The 21,553-nt window shown below is 39.6% G+C and overlaps 1 protein-coding gene across 5 annotated transcripts in view; it reads right to left on the reverse strand.

Moving 5' to 3' along the window:
- Positions 1 to 16,553, reverse strand: part of NOL10 (nucleolar protein 10) — a 58,541-nt gene extending 41,988 nt beyond the window's left edge. For all 5 annotated transcript variants that reach the window (XR_008465542.1, XR_008465541.1, XR_008465539.1 and 2 more), the window contains exons 1-12: positions 16,464 to 16,553; positions 15,946 to 15,991; positions 15,094 to 15,192; positions 14,195 to 14,272; positions 12,320 to 12,357; positions 7,858 to 7,994; positions 7,050 to 7,115; positions 5,522 to 5,582; positions 4,914 to 4,999; positions 4,477 to 4,555; positions 3,157 to 3,306; positions 745 to 811 (exon numbers count right to left, since the gene is read on the reverse strand). Coding sequence is in view for 1 of the 5 variants with exons in the window: in XM_054195901.1 (XP_054051876.1) it covers positions 745 to 811; positions 3,157 to 3,306; positions 4,477 to 4,555; positions 4,914 to 4,999; positions 5,522 to 5,582; positions 7,050 to 7,115; positions 7,858 to 7,994; positions 12,320 to 12,357; positions 14,195 to 14,272; positions 15,094 to 15,192; positions 15,946 to 15,991; positions 16,464 to 16,529 (973 nt within the window). In the remaining 4 variants the exon portion in view is untranslated. The remainder of the gene's footprint in view (positions 1 to 744; positions 812 to 3,156; positions 3,307 to 4,476; positions 4,556 to 4,913; positions 5,000 to 5,521; positions 5,583 to 7,049; positions 7,116 to 7,857; positions 7,995 to 12,319; positions 12,358 to 14,194; positions 14,273 to 15,093; positions 15,193 to 15,945; positions 15,992 to 16,463) is intronic.
- Between the last annotated feature and the right edge of the window lie 5,000 nt (positions 16,554 to 21,553).

Consider the following 21,553-nt stretch of genomic DNA (forward strand, 5'->3'; position numbering starts at 1 on the left):
TACTTTCTAAAAAGGAAGTAGGTGTCACATAGTAGATAAGAACTAAGCAACTCAGATTAAACAGGGAAAATTAAGGCCAGTTGCAATCTGAGGTACAACCAAAACACATATGCATGTACAATCAGCATTTTGTAAAGTACTTTTACTCATAAAGTAGGATCTGGATACTTTGGTTAAAAGGGACCCTCAGTTTTGACCTCTAACATAATGTTATGAGACACAGCAATTCTGAGAAGAGTCACAAAAAGCATGCAAATCTATGCACTTATGAATCTACACTTAAAACCAAAGAAATAATTTTCAAGGAGGGCACAATAAGCACAATATCTAAAATGAAGAAAGATCAAATAGTCGTAAACGCTTGTAAAAATTTGTAAACTTGCTGTAAAGAGATTTTTCCTAGCTCTAGAAAGCAAGCTCTGACTTATCTGTGACTTAGCCGAGACAAAAAGCCAAAATTCCTATTCTTATGAAACAAAACACTTCAGATATTTGAAAGGGCAAAAGAGGTCGATCACCCAATAGACAGCACAGCAGCTCCTAGCTGCAAATAGGCTCCGATTTAAATACAGAAGCAGAGGAAACAATGACACAAACTGACAAGTAACCATTTTTTCCTAACTGTGTCATAAGGAGGAAAAGTGGACCTAATTCATATCACCTCAACAGAAAAAAAGACCGCAGCTTGGGTTAACACAAGCTTTCCCTTTTGAACTTATGAAGACACTAATATATCTAACATACCTGAATTTGGATACAGGCAGACATCATTGATACCATATTCTGGCTCCATTGAAGTAAATATCTTCCCCTGGAATTGTATAAGAAGATAGATTATAAAGAATTCCAAACAATATAAATAAATTTAGTAAATCTAAATATGAAGAATAGGCATTACAGAAGCTAAGAAATGTGACAGAATAAAGATGGAACAGATTTTGCAAAAGAATAAAATGTTATTAAAGTATCTGAACATAACACAAGGAGCTCAGTATTGTATTTTGTCTCTGATCCGATCTCCTACAAGGAAGCGTAGCCTACTGGTTATTGAAGACACAGCAACATACAGTGGCACCTTGAATTTCTCAGCTCACACTTCCGTGTTGAAAATATGTGTGTCAGATCTGCTTTATTTTACTTTATGCACAAGGGGGGCGGTGAGGTCCGTAAGTTCCTGGCACATTGCCAGTGCAACCCTCCTTTTGTTCAAGTCTGAATGGGGTTGTTTTAAATAATTTTATTTTAGTATCATGAGCTGAAATGATGGACTTGGAGTGGAATTCAATTCTGGAGCTTGGTTCCTCCACCCTGCTCATGCCTACGTAAATGAAATATAGTTCAGCACTTTATCTGTAATTTATAAACTCAGTATTAAAAAAAGGTCTAAATACAAAATAAAAGTAGTAAAAGCATCCTGTGGTATCTAGCTTAGATCAGATTTGAAGTTATAAAGGTTATTTAAGAAAAAGGTAAAAGCAGGAAACAACATTCTCCAAAAAAAATAAGAATTGGAACAGAGTCTGAAAAACCCAGACAAAATACAGGTGCTCTTATAAGCCAACACACAAGACAGCCAGCAAAGGAAGAGTCTCTAAGAACTGGGCCGCAGAATCCGAAGCATGAGAGTACATGCCCACACGGTTCTAAATGAGGGACAGGAACAGAGCAAATTTTGATCCTATTCCTCTTTTTTCTTTCCCTGCAGCAATCCCACCTACCTTTCTGGGCCCTTCCTTTCCCTCCCAGTTACATGCTGTTACCCCACCCACCTCTGGTCTCTCCCCGATGATTAATAGGAGTCCTCCCCCACCCCGGCTCTTAGCAGACAAAAGCCTCACGCTCCCCACCCCAAGGCACGTCTCAGCATGGGGCTATTCTGGTATCAAAGCCATATGCTCTCCACCCCACAGTCTGCCTCTGCAGTTGGTTCCCAGCCAGAGATAGTCAGGAACCAACATCTGGGAGAGGTGGAGCCAGCTGGAACATACTCTAGGAAAGAGTCCAAAGCTATCTTTGCCTTCCAGCAGTAAGAAACCCTCCCTTTTCCCACTGCGGAGGCCACCTGACAAACCTCACAGTCTTTCATGCTCAATGAGGGAAATGTATATACCTAGGAAAAATGGAGAGAGGCCGCTGCAGATGTTTTAAATAATAACCAATAATTTATTTGCTCTTTTAAACAATAAAAAGTAACTGCAGAGGAGCTTCCCAAAAACTGTTTGCGATCACAGAAAAAAAAATGAAATGAGGCTGTTGAAAGTTCATGAAGAAGCACAACAATAGAGAAATGACTGCCTGAAATAGTCAGGAAAAAGAGCCTCTAAACTACTGTAACAGCTCTTGGTATGTTTCATTCTAAAGCTGGAAAAGCACAGATGGAGCGTGTTTTTTAGAAGGAATACAATGACTAAACATAGCCCCTCAAATCAAACCAAGTTACAGTAGTGTTCCTATGAATCTATGGAGTAACATACTTTGTGCAAGCTGCATTGACAGAAAGATAAGAAAAAGAACAGCACGATATAATGAAAGCAAGTCTTGTGAAAATTAGAGATTTCAACTTCACTTAGGGTGCAAAAGGCAGGGATAAAGATGCTGCCTATTGCAACGCAGTCCATTAACACAGCATAATACACATTGGTATTTGGATCCAGGCATTGTATCTGCTTCAGTATACAAATAGCTTTCTGTGAAAATAAGCCTTATCCGATTTTAATACATCATAAACTAACTGATCTACCTCTGAAGTTAGCCCTTCTTTGAGCAAGGAGGTGGAATGACCATGTTTTCTCTCGTGAAAAACCATAACTGGATGTGTTCAAGCACACTGTGAGAAATAGACAAAGCAAGGCCATGGCTAAGATACTATTTTTTATGTTTAAATCCTTCTACTGAAAGAAGCATCTACTGAAGAAGCATAGGCAGACATGTACAAACAGCTAAAAAAATACCTAAAACTGTATCTTTATACCTGACAGGCTGTTGAATACCTTCCCAGATGTTGGTTTATTTAGTCAGACAGGACAAAATGCTATGTAAATTAGGATACATTAAAAACACAACTTCCTACACTGAATTTCAGCCTTATTATTCAAGCTGCATGAAAAAAAAAAAAATAATTAAACATTTTGAAGGCAGCAACATAAAAACACTTACCGTATCTTTGTTCCACATTTTTATGATTCGACAATCTGCAGAGATAATTAAATCCAACTGATGCTGAAACTGAATTGACTTAATAGGCAAGCCATAGTGGTGATCTTTGACTATTAATGGATTACTAGACCGGAGATCATATAATAAAACCTTGAAGAATAAGAGACACATTAAACTTACAATATTGAAAGATCACGAGGAAGTCACGCACACCAGATCTTCACTAAAGGTTAAACTAAACTTAAGATTTTTTTTTACTTAAATACATGGACAGGATTTATGTAAAATAAATCAGTTTAAATTCTGAAAACAGCTTATTAAATGAGCCCAGTTTATTCTGACAATATATTTTAACCTCAGAATACTTCAGTCTAGAAAGATTAAGAGAAAATTTAAGAGCTCACCATCTTTCTAAAGTCTTTTTAGTTTCCATTGAAAAAACGAACCATTTTCAAGGCTTTTAGTATTTCTTAATTACTAATATTTCACTTTCAGATTCTTGTGCTGTTCTCACAAGATTTAAATTTTCAGACTCCCTTCTGCATTCAGTGAGTATCACTTTCACTCAGTGGAACATCAAGAGAATGTAATTTTTTATTTTAAGGAAAGTAGAGAGTACAGGCCCTGTCTCCAAAGTTTCCTATGGAACTTGAAAAAGACCTTAAATCTTTCACACGCAAAGTTATGAATAGTAATAATTTTGAGAAAAAAATATTATCGGTTTAATAAAAAATATAATCTCCAATAAAACTTGCTTGACATGTATACTGACATTATCATAAATACAACTCTAACATACCTATCTGCTCTTGAATAAGCTACAGTTTTCTAAATCCAACAAAAGAATGATGAAGGCAGAAAAAAATCCCCATACTCCACTTAACAAATATTATGGTAACAATGAAAAAATGAATCTAAATGATCCCTTATAGAAAGATAACGCAGTAAGAACAATAGTTGAGAGACAATCGCTTCTGCTTTGTTAGCCACCATCAAGATATGGGATACCATATATGTTGCATCGAGATAGTACTGATTCAGTCTCAAAAAACAACAACTTCCCCACATACTTGACTCTTTGAAGTTATACGTATGTAGGTTGTGATGATTTTCAGTGGTCCCTACACTATTCTGAAGAGCATGACCATTTGACAAAATTAATTTGTAGCTTAAATCTATACATTTAATTTATGCTTTTATAAATGCTTTTATTAATATATATTGACATTACAATAAGCGCACTCAATGTATAATAGACCTGGACTGGCAACTGCAAGAACAGGATCTCCTAAGAACTGCTGTAGATGCAGTTAAGTCTACCTGCCCAGTAGATGTTCCAACAGCCATATTCAAAGCTCCATCAAATTTCAGTGCCGAAACGGATGGTAAACCATCTATCCTGCAAAGCACAATGCTTATAGTTAGACAGTCTTTCAATAAAGGCTGCAAATATTTTTTTCAATCTTAAAAATAGCTAAGATAATGAATGTAAATTAATTTACAGATATGACACAGAAATTCTGCTTCAAAAAGCTGTATTGTTTACATTCACAACTTATGGTTGTATAGAAAATTAGCCACTACTACTCATATCAATAACTAAGAGACTCCATTTATGTCTAAGAGAACTCTTTATTCACACTAGCAATGAGAAGATCACGGGCAGCTCATTTTCATACAAAGTGGGATTTGTTTCGAAAAGCAAAACTTCTGAAAAAAACAGAACACCACACTTTGGAAAGGTAGCCTTTACTCACTCTGTGTCTGCTGTCACACTGCTTAAAGCACAGTCCAACAGCCCAACACGATTTCTAGTTCTCGGATCCCAGCATTCCACTTTACCCTAAACAATTTAGAAAATACATTTCAAGCTTATGCAACATATGTCTGGTATTCTGAAAATGTTTAAATAAAATTATGAATTACTTAGTCTATGAATAATTAATCAAATTTCCTAGGTTGACATGAGTTGTTCTAATAATTGCATACAAGCTCCACACATCTGATTTATAGTTTTAAAAAACGTGATCTGAATCAAAACCATTAACACGAAATTTCTGAAGATTAATGGGGTTCACGTGCTAGTTAATCTCTACAGATGGCTATACTGTAAAGCAACATAACATTATGTTCTCTCCTATTTCCAAAATCTCAAACATCTCAGCAACCAAGGTAGCTCAGAAATTATTATCTGCACTATGCTCTAAAAAGTCATTTTGTTTAACAGATCTATACTTAATATAGCAAATGAGATCAAATTAATTAATGAGGTTCCTGTCATGATTTCGTCTTATCCTCATGCAAACTTACATAAAAAAGAAACAAACACTGCTGCCCTTTTTATAAAAGGAATGCAAACATTTACCTCAGCCGTTCCCATAGCAAACAAGAAGTGTACAGGATTTATGTCACAGGCATTACTCTCTCTAAAACAGAAAAAGGAGCAAGTTTAATGACCTCAGAATAATTTAACACATGAAAAAGATTCACAAAAGATTTCTGTAATCATGTACACTATTGCTCAGCTGGGAAAAGCAAAAGCTGGAGGGAGGGAGGGAGGGATGGATGGCCAACTAACAACAGCTTCCCATACTTAAGAGGAGCTTACCAAGAATTTGGAGTCATCAGAGACAGTGCTGATTACTTGAAACAGGTAAGGTTCCAACTGTATGCAAGGATAATATTTTTATACTATGAGGATAATTAAGCACTAGAATGGGTTGCCCATAGAGGCTGTGGAATTTCCATCCTTGGAGTTTTCAAAACCCTCTGGGAAAATTCATCTGAATTCAGTGTGACCATGCCTTCAGCAGGAGGCTGGGCTCTGAGGTTCTTTCCAACCTGAATGATTCCGTGTTTCTCTGCCCATATCCGCCACCTACCACCACGCCCTGCCATATCGCTCTGCTCCACTATATTCTTAAGCCACTCAGTTATGCAAAAATGTCTTCCCAATTACTTACGTTCTGAAGCTTACATCTCCAGCATATTCTGATGAATGGCCTGTCTTCCCTTCCCTCACCCAAGTACTTTATTTCTCAACAGGGCATCCAAGAGCCCTGTATTTCTCCAACAATTCTTCCAAAGTACAAATACTTCTCTTTACACCATTCATCCCAGCACTTTCCAACTTCTTCCATGCAAATCCCCCCATCTCTAACTCTGTAACTCATCCAACTCCCCCACTTCACAACCTTCCCACAACTTCAAGTCTCATCTCTCTAATTCAGATTTTACACTACACCCTTAGGTCTCCTACTCCAGGATTTTCCCACTTTTTTTTTTTTAATGCTGCTCGGTTTCTGTATTGTGCCTTCCCAAATATTGCTTCGTCCATTAAGCTATCCTACCCACTGAACACCAGCTGTTGCCCACCAACTAGCCACTTTATCTAGCCAAGTCTGTTCTTCTCATCTGCCTCTCCCCACATGAAAGGAGCCCAGCTCCTGCTCTGGTAGGGTTTTCAAAAGAATCAGACACATGCTGGAGATACAAAAATTCTCTTTGGGCTACTCCAAGAGCAGAAGGACAAAGACATGTCTGGGAAAGTACATACCCTGTGGGTAGATCTCTATATGATGGCTAAATTGAGCAATAATGGCAAAGTTTTAATGAAATGCTCTTAAGATCAAGTTATATAATACCTATTACAAGTCTATATTAAGCAATTTTAGAATATCCACAAAAGAAAACTCAATTAAAGCACAAAAACTAGAACAAAGAATTACAGAACATAAAATAAAATGAGGCTCACACTCAGCATATGTTCCTTTTCAACTCTACAATGCGTTTGGGCAGTATTCAGATACAGTACTGATGGTGAGCATTCTAGTAGTTTGCTTCCACCTGGTGGAAAGAAGACAGATAGATGCCATGCATTACAGATTACTTACGAAGCATCACTTTGCAGGGAGTTGAGAAACCTTCCTTGTTCCAGATTTAGCCTGTATACTTCAGAACTACAAAGGAAAAATCCAAAATTACTCTTCTTTTACAAATACTGAAAATACTGTCATAAGGTAGGAGGAGTTATAAAGATTCTTGCTGACAGCCTAATTTTACCAAATGCACAATTTTCAGACTTCACATTCTGAAATATAAGACACATCTATCCTTCAGTGTGAAAAATACAGAGAAAAATGTGCATGTTCACCAAAGATATTTATTACACTGTGATATCCCTTCTTTTCCCAGGGAAAAGATGCATTAATTCCTTTCTTAAAATCTTTTCATTTCCTATGATTTACATTACATCTTGAATTGCTACTTATTTTATTTGAAACCCTAAAGACCTCATTTTATTTTCACTATGTCTTCTCACAAACTCAAATACTTATTTTATGTGATTTGACTCACGCTTTAACAGCAACAAAACACCAACCAGGATAGAAGTTAATTTTCCTTCCTTAGATGCTAATCGCTTTTAGGACAAGACACCGAACTGCAATTTTTATAACAAATTTGCAAATACATAATGTACCTGGTTTTAGAATCGAAGAAAAAAAGTCTTAAAACAGTACAGGAACTGAATTAATCTTAGTCTTCCCACATTTTCCACTGTTCACAAACAGTCTACATTACTAACTTCTAAGGAATTGCCACTTCTTCCAACTTTTAACATTTCTGGTATTTTAATATTAATTTTATTTTTGGAAAACATTGCTAACAAAAGTGAAACAATATAATCCACTTAATCAGTACCTTGCTCCTACAAAATACAGGTCACACGATGGATAGTGATAAGAGAAATCTCTACCAAATTTTGGTATTCTTGTCTTGTAGTAATGGCCGTGTTGCGAATGAAACTCCACAAACCTACCACACTGCAAGAAGACAATCTGAAAATAAAACAGAAAGCACTGAAACAAAGAGAAGCAGATGACAATCTCCTCAACTTGTGTTACAGCATGAACTCCAGTGATTTATTTTTATTTCAAGCTCACACAGGTTTATCACAACTCATTTAAACCACTTCGATTAAAATGAGAGAACCAACTAGTGCTTCATCACTCTCACTAGCCGCAACAAAAAGCTTTATTAATAAAGATTAAATGTGTATTCACGAAAGTATATGCGATACCCTGAAAGTGACTCTGCAGCCAGAAGCAGCAGCATCACCTCAGTGTTATGCTGCACTAAAATTAGTATCTGTACTTCTTTCAGACACCAGAGTTAATAATTTCTTCCAGGTACAATGCCATGCAGACACCAAGATGTTCACAGGTACTAAACACATCCTTACGCATGACAGCGTTCCAATAAACGACACCAACGACCTTAGTGTATTTTTTTTTGTTGTTTGCCAACTGAAGCAGCACATTGTTTCTTTCTGAAACTTGGACAAACATCTCACTCTTGGAAGAGCCCACAGGAAGGCGTTACTAGAAGGCTACATCTAGTCTAGTAAATAAAATAAGCCAGAACCTGCCCCTATAGCCCTGATGGCAAGTTAAAATGGCACAACTCACATCCATATGAAGGAATTCTCCCCATTTCAAACAGAGACAGCCTCATCCACACCATCCATTATACTCATGCTGTACCTCAAGCCATAGCCGGGCACTGTCTGATGGAGGAACAGTTGGCCTGGCCCAAACTCGTGCCACGATTCATGCCAACAATTAAACGAGATGCACAATCACAGGCTGAGTCTTGACTCTGAGCCTCATCCCTATTTAGCTTAGATTAGAAAAGTGCTGGTTTATTTTAGAATATGTAGAGCCCATGCATCTTCTAAAAGTAGTAGATAATGACGATTTTAAATTTCCTACTGCTGGACTACATTAGCAACTCAAATAAGGATGAGAAACTGCGGAAAGGTGAGCTACAAAAGTTATTTTGAATCTGTCATCTTTACTTATATATCTGTATATTCTTCCTTTATGAGACATGGAGAAAGTACAGACCTGGGCTAGTACTTCATGCCTATTTATCATTAAGCCACCCCTTAATTATGCTTTTTCTGATATCAGAAACCCCAGTGTTTCAACTTTTATTCAGGGACTTGCTCATCTTGGTCCAAGATCGAGTAACATCTTTCAGATGTTCTACAACTTTGAGATTACAGATGCAGCTGCACCGTTGTTATACAATGATGTTTTTCATATACATCCCAATCAATCCTGTGTGTGCCTAATGCCTTGATTCTTTCTACCGGAAGTTTACAACAAGCAAAGCTCTTTACTTGTCTGTTTGAAACGATGTCCATATCAAATCTTTTCTCTGTCATCATTGCAAAAGAATAAATGTCTGCATCTTCATGCAGTACAGAAGCTACCTAAACTATGAGAAGAATACAAAATTAAACCACATTTAATTTAAAATATCAGTATCACATTACTTTAGTTCACTACCAGCAAGCCATCAAGAACACGTTACTAGGAATAAAGAAGATGCAGTTTGCTTTCAGTGAGAAAAGTGAGTTTTCTTCTCACCAACTCTACCTCCAAAAAGATTTTAGAAAGTTTTTGATAGCTGCCAAAAGCAACCAAATATTCTGCTAATGAATGCCTTAGCTCTAATAATTTTCTATTTTAAGAAAAAAATTCTCCAAAACTGGACTTGAAGACAAGAAGTCTGGAGAGAGCCTTTTTACAAGGGCATGTAGCAACAGGACAAGGGGTAACGTCTTCAAACTAGAAGAGGGTGGATTTAGATTGACATCAGGAAGAAATTTTTCATTATGAGGGTGGTGAGACACTGGAACAGGTTGCCCAGAGAAGCTGTGGAGGCCTCTTCCCTAGAGGTGTTCGAGGCTAGGTTGGATGGCGCTTTGAATAACCTGGTCTAGAGGGAGGTGTCCCTGACCAGGGAAGGGCACTTGGAACTAGATGATCTTCCAACCTAAACCTTTCTGTGATATTTGTGTTCTCTTTCATTAGCAGTGGATACAACTCCCTGTAAATCATGTTTGTCTTTCCTTTGAACTAAATTAATTTTGGTTACTACCAGAAAACTACAACTTCAGGGTAGCAAAAGCACAGCCACTGGTGTGTGGCAAAAATACTAAGCAGAAATATGTGTCTCTGCAAAAGGCCGTGGAAAAAAAGATATCACTCTCTCCTAAGTCTGAAACTTCTAAGTCTAAAATTTAGGAGAGCACCTAAGTGTAACTGGCCTTATGGATACGAATACCAATGAAAGCCAACAGCACGCTCTCATGGTAAAAATGCCAATAAGCCTCAAAAGGCGACAAGCTGAAACACAGGAAATTCCATCTCAACATGAGGAAAAACTTCTTTACTTTAAGGGTGGCAGAGTGCTGGAGCAGGCTGCCCACAGAGGTTGTGGAATCTCCTTCTCTGGAGATATTCAAAACCCACCTGGATGTGCTCCTGTGCAGCCTGCTCTAGGTGACCCTGCTTTGGCAGGGGGGTTGGACTAGGTGATCTCCAAGGGTTCCTTCCCAACCGTACCATTCTGTGATTCTGTGACCTTAAGAGGACAGCAGGAGCTGGGGAGAAGCTATTTTCGCTGTGCTACTAAAGCATGCAGCAGTGTGTCTAGTGTTGGGCCCCCCAATTCAAGAGGGATGTTGAGAACATCAAGGGCTACCAAGACAGACAAGGGGCAGAACAACAAATGTACAAAGAAAGGTTGGATGAATCTCAGCTTGTTTTGTCAGGCAAACAGCACCCTGCAGGACTACCTAATAGCAGACAGCAACTGAAGTGCAGTTACAAAAATGACAAGAGTCAAGCTCTTTGCAATAGCAACAGTGAAAATTTCAGATTTTCCTGGGCAGGTGGGACAGGAAGGAAAAATTCTTTACGATGAGGTAGTGCAGCATTGCAACAATTTATTCAGTGAATCTGTGGAACCTCCATGCTTGCAATTTTTGACAGTCCTGGTTCAAGCATTAAATGACATCTGGAGGTCCCCTTTCCAATCAACATTTTTATGCTTCTAAGCATTTCAAGTGTCATTTCTCAAATATTGTTCCCCTCTTTCTAACATGTTCAAAACATTATGGCAGCTACATGAAATTAATTTTCTTTCGAATGATTTGGTAAGTTTTAGGAAACTAAAACTGAAAATAAGGCTGTATTACATTGTGAAAGTAGGGCTCCATTCTGAAATTTCAGTTGAAAACACACACAAGCCTTACTGTTTGTAACCAGTCAGAAATTTATTTGTGAACACAATGTGTTTGTCAGTCTCCCAAATAACTGTTTGGTCTGTACAACCAGAAACATTCTCCCCCAGACAGACAAGTGGGAGGGTACTGTACTCCATCAGTCACCACCTTCTGCGATTTGAATTCACGCACATTCTCAGAAATTTCACAGGGGAAAAATTTTGAAAGGACTAAAGCTAGAAGGCTAGATGATAATGTCTCTGATCAAATAGAAATATTTATTCAAACAAACCTGTACCAGAAATGCTAACGTCTCTTCTCAGAAAAAAAAGTATTAAAATAAATGTTTAACTAAAAAAAACCAACAACCAAGGTTTGTCCAATGAAATGAGGAAAATTATATGCTTAAATTTCATATTTAACACCTTGATGAATCAGCAAAGCAAAGTTTACAGAAAGAGGTAACATCTATTATTACACCAACTGCTGCAGCTGAAGAAAACAGCCACGTGTTAAACAGAATTGGATGCAGTAACTGTACTGGGCCTGAAAAAGGGCTGATGGTCAGCCCAGCAGATGGAGGAAACTCAACTGTTTCCTCCATGTACAGCACTTCATAAAAAAAATAAAATAATAAAAAAAATTACTTCTCTCCACAATTTTTGCCTCATTGATACGCTTAGAATCACCATGGCTACAACAATGCTGACAAATCAGGCTATAAAAAAAAAGGTGCATCTGTGTATCACTTAATACAAGGGACTGTGACTAAATGTTATCCTAGAAAGAATAACTAATTCCATTTTTCATATTATTTTGTTTGTAGAATAGATCATTATTTGAAGTTTTTCTGTACTACAGACAAAAGACTTTAAAAGTGGTAAGGCAAATTATAATACAAAGAGACAAAGAAAACAAACAACATTTTGAAGGTACAAAAAATGTTTATCCAGTTTGCTTCTTTAAAAAAAAACTTTTCTGTTCCAAAAGTTGTTTTGATTGACTGCCTGTACTATATATGAAAATGCATTTTAATATACATATTAAACGATTTTTTCATTTATACATTGAAAACATTAAACATACCTTTGAGTAATCATCTGATAAAATCTCAAACGTAACCACTAGAGGAGAGAGCAAGAGAATTTTAAGTCAACTAGGTAAGCAAACTTATTTGCAAACATTGGCATAAATCCTGAAAACATTTACATCCATGCTAACCTTTAGTCATGTAAGTATTCCCCACAGGTGTCAGTGCATAATGCAGGCATTGTGATAAAATCTTTAATTATGTAACTTTATTTGCAAAATAGTAAGTAGTTTTCTAAAATTTTAGAAACATATGAAGCATCTTGTAATCTTTTTATCATCTTGTATACTTGACACGTTCCTAAACACAACGTTCAACCATGTATTTATTGGCTCGGGGAAGGTCTAATCAAGTAGTTTTCAGTGAGTGTGTGGTCCATGGATCTTTGGTAAACCGTCAAAGATGATAAAAAATGATGTGAGTTTGGACATACTACACACAAACCCGCACATGCGATCCTTATAAGGGGTCAGCACTTCCACAGAAGAAGTTTTAAGGCTCAAAAAAAAAAAAAAAAAAATCACAAATTTGAAAGCTACTATCCATGATGAAAACTGCAATGTACTGAGATTTGCCTAGCTCTATATGAGATGGGTTGGGAGCATTAGGGAGTAGCTGCTTCAGCTAAATTGGTTCCATTTAAATGAGGTAGCTCATTTAAAGTTACCTGAAGTGACTCTACGATACACTTCAAATTAAACATACTTCTGCAGTCTAGCAAGATGCCAGGTCAAAAAAAAACAACCTCACTTTAAGCTCTAATTACCAGCAAGCATTTACTATTACAATGACTCCTACTCTTTTAAAGCGGGTCTCGCTCTTGCCATACCTTCCTCTCCCCAGCCTCTGAGCCCCTGCCCCTACCCCTACCCCCTCCCCTCCTACTATGTTGTAGCACTGTTCCTTCACCCTACATGACTCCTTGGAGTCCTGAGGCACAGAGTGAAGAAACACCACCACGTGCTACTCCCCTTCTCCTGACCTAATTCAGTAGTTGTCAATTTTTATTTTTCATATCACTTTCGCACACATCACAGACCAGTTTCATTCTTCCGTAATGATTTACGATTTCTGCCACTCTGTACTCATCCCCTCACTGCTTTGGTGACCCCTGTATCCCAGTTTTCAGCCATTGGTCTTCTAACATCCCACTCTTCTAACAAAAAACAAACCAAAAAAACCAAAGCACCATTCCCCAAATCCATGCACCCTAAAACTCGGAGCCACAGCAGCCCTGACCTCTTCCCCTAGTCTAACTGCCAGCAGATTTTCCCTTTCCCATTGTCTATGTGGCTCCTTGCTTTCCTCACCATAGTTGTTTTCCCTCCAAATTTGTAGCAAATAAGGTGTAATTAGGGCCTTGGCCATGATACCATCCATTCCTAAGCATCTTGCTTCCAAAACAAACAAATTCACTCTTTACCCTGTAACTCACCTACTGAGCTTGGGCTCCAGAGGAGAAACTGTGGTAACACTTTTCAGTAACAATGGCAGAACCACTGTGCATTCGCCTACTGTACTGCTTCACAGAAGAAAGAAGGGAGAACTGACCACCGCCCAGCCATTGTACCCGCATCGCATTCCCCAAACAAAACACAGCCTTCAGCCACATTCACTCTCTGAGTCTCACGCTTACTGGATTCAAGGTAAATCTTACACCCTTCACACCGCTCCAAGAGAGGAAAGAACTTTGAAGAAGGAGGAGAATGTAAAACTACAGAGAGAAAGACAAGGTGATGTTTTACTCTAGATTCTCATGTTCCTCCAAAGTACATTCTGCCCCCCAGCATAGGGAGGGAAATTTCTACTTGAGTCCAACCTGAATTACGTAGGAAAGATATCTTGTACTAACAGCTACAGCTTATACTAACCTTCAGAATCTAAACATCTTTCAAATTTCTGGGATAACTGATAGGTATCAAAACAGCGGATCCTTGGCTTGTAAGTTCCTGAAAGAACAATTTAATATTTAATTAAAAAATTAAAAGATAAAAATAAAAATATTTTTAAAAGATAAAAAATAAAAAATATAATATTAAAGCTTGTTTTGGTTTTTTAAATATAATGTCTTACATGCACAGGCTTTACTGTATTTCAACTATAAGCATTCTGATTTTACCAGAGTCTCTGTGACTGGAAAAACATGCCTCTTAGTAACACAACCTTATGGCCTGTTTATTGTCTTTGGTGCCTGAAAGCACCCTGCTCGTATGTAGGTTCTTCTGATTACCAGATACATTTAATAATGCCTTCCAGTAAGTCTGAAAGACCAAGTCTCCTTATGCTGTTAACACCTACTAAAGCATTCATGTTTGGATCCTGCTTTTACAGTTACAAAATGTAGCATTATCCTCCATCCTTTAAAACTATACTCAAACAACAATGTTCAGAAGTTATTTAAAGCAAATTTACATACATACAATAAAAATACTTAAGAACTTAGTTTTCAACTCCATTATAAACAGTTTAGTTTTCAATTGCATTATGAACCCTTGATGGCAGGGGGGCTGGACTAGATGATCTTCAAAGGTCCCTTCCAACTCAAACCATTCTATGATTTTAAAAACACCTGAATTCTAAAAAAAAAAAAAGTGTTTCACAATACCACTACCACGACAGCCACTTCTATCTCACCTTAACAGTAAGCTTCCAAAACTCTGCTGATTTAAAAATGAACTCTTATCAATTCTACCTGAAATAATGTCATTCTGCAACCGAAATTTTCTACCACTTTCGGCCTCTTCTACAGAGAGACACTTTGTTAACTCACCAACTGCCATAATATACTGTCCATCTCTTGATACCTTAATCTTTGTGCTAACCGTGGGCATTTCAAAGTCTTGAATAAGTTCAATTCTTCTACGGATATCTATAAAGAAAAAAAAAATTTTTGTAAAGGTAGCACAATTTTATCAGTCCAAAGAACTGTAATGGTTTCTTATGTTGAGTTGATTGAATATAGAGAATATCTTTTCAGACCTTTTGAAGTATAAATATCTTTTAAGTATAATTAACACTTTATAAGCAGATTAATACAACCTGTTAACCCTGAGCAGGTGACCTCCATGCACAATCAATGTCTATTCTGAGGCAACTCTGTAACAAATTATTATAAAATGTAGTAGCAAACATTTATCACACATTTTACACAACTAAGATGCATGATGTATTCTATCCTCCTTTTAACTTTGTGCATTTTTTTATTGGTTGAGTTTCTTCTACAACACTTCCTATGGTACGTAAATAGCCATTTTTATGTTGTATAACAAGTTTAGGCTAAAACGATGATGTTCCTGCACTCTTAAGACTAGCATAATACTATAGAGGAGTTTATAGTTGGACTTTATCATATGCTACACATGGAACTAATCCATCATGTTTCTGTACAATCTACAGCCCCAATGTTTAATGTCTGAAACTTCAAACAATATTGGTAATATTCTGTTCACATAGAGCTATCAAGGGTGTTGAAGTAACTATTTATAGCTTTAATTTTGCAGTTTTAAAGAGATAAACTAGGCATGACTTCCATCTATCAGATAGTGAAGTGTCTCCTTTGGAACTTGCATGTTGTATATGTGTGGCTGGGCATTACTGAGGACCCTGTGCCAGCAAAACTCACCCACATCTTTCTTCTGTAAAGCTCTTTTCTTCCTGTCTGAGAGCCACTGTAAGAAAACATAAATCAGTCTTCAGCTCATTACCCATAAAGACAATTGCTTAGTTTATCCAGTTTGGGAGTGTAAGACATCCAGGCCGTTAATTCTTTTCTTCTTGATTATTTGAAAACTTCCACTGGCAAGTTTAACCATCCCACACCTAGAAAACTCACAAAGTCGCGGTTTTTAAGGGTCTGTAAAATGACACACCGGCAGTTAGAGATGGCCGCACTGAAACTGCATTTTTAGTTTAAGAAGTACCGGTAGCTGGTTTTAGTTAATGATCCCTGTCCTCGGCACCAGGAGGGGCAGGGGCAACCGGGCGAGTGGCCCTGGCCCGGGCTCAGGCCCAGGCCCGAACCCTACAGCACGTTTTTAAAGCCTCCTGCCAAGGAGCCGCCGGCGGCCCGAGGCCCGGCCACCGGAGAGGCCAGGCGAGGTCGGCCCAGCGGCGGCGCGTCCCCTCGCCCCGCTCCCTCACCTCCGGGAGGCTCCTGCCGGCGCTCAGGCTGTAGATCTTCACCTCGTTGAGGCTGGAGACCTGCATGGCCGCGGCCGTACCCGCCTCTTCCCGGGCAGAGGGGAAGCGGAAGGCGGATCGCTGCTTCCGGCACGGCGCTGCTTCCACCCGGCGGCGGCCGGGCCCTGAGGGAGGCCGGGGCGCGGCGGGCCGGGCCGGGCCGAGCCGAGCTCCTGCGCGGGGTCCAGGGGCAGCCCGGGTGAGGGCGGCTTTTGCACCCTCCCTCTCACAGGGAAGAATCATGGAATGGCGCGAGTTGGAAGGGACCTTAAAAATCACCTAGTTCCAACCCTCCTTCCACGGGCGGGGACACTTCCCACTAGATCAGGCTGCTCAGAGCCCCATCCAGCCTGGCCTTGAACACTTCCAGGGATGGGGCAGCCACAGCTTCCCTGGGCAACCTGTTCCCGTGTCTCACCACCCTCACAGTAAAGACTTTCTTTCTGATATCCAATCTAAGTCTACCCTCCTTCGGTTTAAAACCGTTACCCCTCATCCTATCACTCCACTCCCTGGTAAACAGCCCCTCCCCATCTTTCCTGTAGGCCCCTTCAGGTACTGGAAGGGGCTATAAGGTCTCCCTGGAGCCTTCTCTTCTCCAGGCTGAACAACCCCAACTCTCTCAGCCTGTCCTCATAGCAGAGGTGCTCCAGCCCTCTGATCATCTTTGTGTCCCTCCTCTGGACCCGTTCCAACAGGTCCATGTCCTTCTTTGGGGAACCTACTTTGGCAGGGGAGTTGCACCAGATGATCTCTGAAGGTCCTTTGCAACCCCTACCATTCTGTGATTCTGTGATTCTTATGCTGGGGACCCAGAGCTTGACACACTACTCCAGGTGGGGTCTCACGAGAGCAGCGTAGAGGAGCAGAATCACCTCCCGTGACCTGCTGACCACGCTTCTCTTGATGCAGCCCAGGATGTGGTTGGCTTTCTGGGCTGCGAGTGCACATTGATGCATCATGTTGAACTTCTCATCCACCAACACTGCCAAGTCCTTCTCAGAGCTGCTCTCCATGCATTCTCTGCCCAGCCTGTATTGTGCTTGGGATTGCCCTGACCCACATCCAGGTCCTTGCACTTGGCCTTGTTGAACTTCACGAGGTTCCCACAGACCCGTCTCTCAAGTCTGCCCAGATCCTTCTGGATGGCATCCCCTCCCTCCAGCATGTCAACCATGCTACACAGCTTGGTAGAAGCAGCAAATCCTTCTCATAGGGAAGGATGCAGATCTATGAGAAAGCAAGCTTTGCCAGCACCATCGCTCATAGCAAAACAACTTGGCTGCTACCAGCTTCCCCAAGCGTTCATTTCTAACATTCAAAAAGCACCTGTGTAAGAAGCTGACAGGTGTCACAATTTGCGGAGATGGCAGGTAACAGGGGTGGCTGCTTGTGCCACACAGTCTGTGGCTCTCCTCCTTGGTAGGCAAAACCCCATCTTGAAACATCCAAAGACCTGCTATACAGTGGTGCCATTCTGTGTGGCCTGAAGGTTACATCAGGAAGGCAGGAGTTGCTTTTGGAGACTTCGTGTAGGAGGTTAATTTTCTCATGCTACAGTGAACCATGCCCATTACTTACAGAGAACAATCAATCCAGGATTTGGTTGATCAGAACCTTGTCAGCAAATGTAAAAAGACCCATTTTTATTGCTTTGTAGCATCACCATTTAAACAAGAACAGACATCCAAAATTCTTAGCTAATCTATTCTAATTTACAAGAGCAATGGCAAGGACTGAAATTAGGTATATCCAATCTATATGCATCTTTAAGAAACAATGAAACTCACAACTAAATTCTTATCACAACAATACATAACTCCAGTACAAGTTGCAAACTGAAGCTGTTTCAAATAAGCCTGAAGTATAATATTCCCTGGATGATGGTTCTCAGCAATGATGATACCAATATCATGACTAGAAAGGACTCTATTCTAGTTCACATTAGAGGGCATGATAGCTGAGATTCATGGGAGATCAACACACCTAAATATAGGTGGTTTTGTGGGTGCTAGACATCTAAACTCCCATTTCAGAGAGCTAAGGCTTCACTTGCTTAAATGTAGGTTCTCTAGCGGCATTTGAGATGCCGTATGGTATCCAGGACACCTAGATGGGGCTGACAGAAGACCTATGGAAAACCCATATACGGCATGAGCTGGAGTCCAGGCAGGATGTGCAAGGCCATCTCAAGTGGCACTAGAAGCTCAGGCAGCTGAATCTCATGCCTAGTAAAAGCTATTAATGAAGCCTGAGGAGCAATGTGGCACAGTAGCCACTAGATGTCTTCTTCGGGGTGAACTCAATCATTTCTAGGTTCCACTGTCTAATTACTTAGACCACCATAAGCTATGAATAGACATTTAAGGCTGAATTCACTTGTCCACACCCAGAGGTCTTGTGCCATTCGGGATGCGCTAAGGAATCCCAGACATCCACAGCAGATTGGTTGGTGTGAAGCAAGATGTGCAGAAGACCAGTGCCATCCTGGAACAGCGGCCAGGCAAGGATGCTCCAGGGCTCCTCAAAAGGTGTCAGGAGGGGTCAGGAGGACTGAACCCACAAAGAATTCCTAGGGATATAAAATACTGGAGTTTCTTACAGACTGGAAAATGATGTGACTTTCTTTAGGTGGGACTGCTCAAGGATTCCTGACGTTTTTTTCCATTCTCCAGATGTATTTAGCTGGCCACAGCGCAAAAGAAGAGGGGTAGAACCCAGAGGTTCTGCCTCTGCAGCAGGAAACAGCGTTGTATTTCAAGTTATTTGAAATTAATTTTTTGTTCTTTTAGTCAAATTCAGTTCTAAGGCAAGGTTGATAAATCTGAGCCTCGTGAGTCGTACATTTAAGACTTCCTAGAAAATTGAAGAGGAAAAGATCAACTAGAATGTGGACTATTAAAATTTCAATCCAGGTAATTTAAGAGCAGACAAATCTCCCTGTTACGCTTACTACGGAGTTAAAAAAATCAGGATCTGAATGATGAAGGAGCAACTATGACAAAGTATTTTGCTTCCTGTATGTAATGAATCCTTGTTGCGTGTAGTAATTATATACTTTCAGGTTTTCCATTCAGATGAACATAGATGAGCAGGTAGGTGTACTGACTGCAAATAGGTGTGATATAACATGCTTTCAAACAAGAGTGCATCATTTTCCATGCTTTTTCTTTGTTTTTCTAGTGCCAGAATTTGCTGTGGGCATTACCTGGTGAGACATGATGCAGTATACTGAAACAACATGGTGATAAGCAGACTGAACGTAACCTTTGCTGATTTTAATGATAACTAGACAGTGCCCCTTCAGTACGTACAATACATATGCTTATGTTAAGTATGAGTTGTCAGATATATTCACATTGAAACAACATTTCATTGTACATTTCAGTGTACAAAAGCAATTAATCAGGAAGGTTCTGTTGCAATTCACAGTATGGAGAGAGTGAATAACCAATACTCCAGTATTCTTTAACATAATTAAGAAATAGATGCACAGCTAAGGAATTATGGTAAGTGTTTGCACACTAATCTTAAAAATATACAGAAAAATGCTTTTATTTAAATAATATTTTAATACGTTAATATAAAGCTATTTAAGAGTTCCGTCATTGAAATAGTTAGGACTATAATTCAAATACATTGCTACAATAATAATAAAACACTCACAGATTTTTAAAGAAACTTTTTACACAGAGGGGACACCCCCCCCCCCGACCCCCCCCATTACTAGAAGACTAAACCGGTAATGCACATAATAGATGTATAAATTGTTTTATAGAGAACTACAGCTCCGTGTTTGCTGTTTTGCAAGCTTAAAACATAAGCTTTCCCGTTAGTATCAATGTTATAATTATCTAGGTAATTAATTTTGGTTATCTGTTAGAGAAATTTGCCTCGGGAGATACTTCGAGTAGGGTATTTCAGTGCTCTTAACGACTTTTTGGAGGCAGAGTTTTACTCCTTAGTGTGACATCTGAAGAAGTAGTCATAAAACACAGAGAGAGGCAAAGTCACGGAAAGGTTCACTGCATTAATGGGCCAAAGAAAGCAGAAAGACACATGATGATCACAAGGGAATTAGACAGCTTGGAGATCACACGGCACAACGCACAGTACCAGCCAGGGAAATGGCAGGGGAGACATGAGCTATCATAGCTGTGTTACCACCAGGGTGTGCTGCACGCAGAAGAGAAGCAAGAGAAGAAAAGAAGAGAAGCAAAGGAAGAAAAATCCTTTCTAATCTAAAGAGTCTATACATTTAGAGTCTAAGACCTTGTCGTGCGCGTTAGCTACCTAAAGTGTGATTTAGATGGAACAGTCCAAGTCCAAGACTATGATGCAGGATATCTTCCATCAGCTGCTTCTACCTAGTGCTGGAGATACTTAAACCTGTTTGGGGTTTTCATTTAAGGTTCTTGGAGGTGTCAAGAGCTCTGCCCCCAAGCGTGACCAGACCTGCCTGGCCTGAGCAACTCAAACCCTCTCAGTTGAGGACAGACCATGTGGAAAACCAAGACCATCCTTCTGTTTAATTTCTTGTGAGTGGTACACAGTGCTACACAGAAACATGAGCAAACAATGCACTGTCTTTTGAAGAAAATAAAGCACCAGTAATAGCAGAGATTGCCTAAGTGCTGTAGGATAGTATAGTGATTAGACTATGAAAATGAGAACTGGATGCACCATGTACCCTTCCTGAGGGGGTTGAATTCCCGCTTGCAGAGATGCCGCTCAAAGGCAGGTACTGGAAGCTTTAGACTCCTGTTTACATCAGAGCCCATCTGGTTTAGGAGGGTCTGCAGAACATTACTCCATACAAGCTACAAAGCACTCCCAATATCTTAAGCGAGCTTAGGGCAACTGAAGGCAAACTCAAGACTTAGAAAGGACTAAAAGCCACAGCTACATTCTACCAAGGGAGAAGCATCGCCAAGGGAGGCAGCATCGCTACCTTGCAGAGTCCTGCGCCGCATGAGTATTTCTTAAATAAAGCATCCAGGGAAGTCCCACAAACAAAAGTGTCACAAAAGTTTCTTCATTTATTCCAAAAC

The sequence above is a fragment of the Rissa tridactyla genome, chromosome 3, assembly GCF_028500815.1.
Source record: "Rissa tridactyla isolate bRisTri1 chromosome 3, bRisTri1.patW.cur.20221130, whole genome shotgun sequence".
Taxonomy (NCBI): Eukaryota; Metazoa; Chordata; class Aves; order Charadriiformes; family Laridae; genus Rissa; species Rissa tridactyla.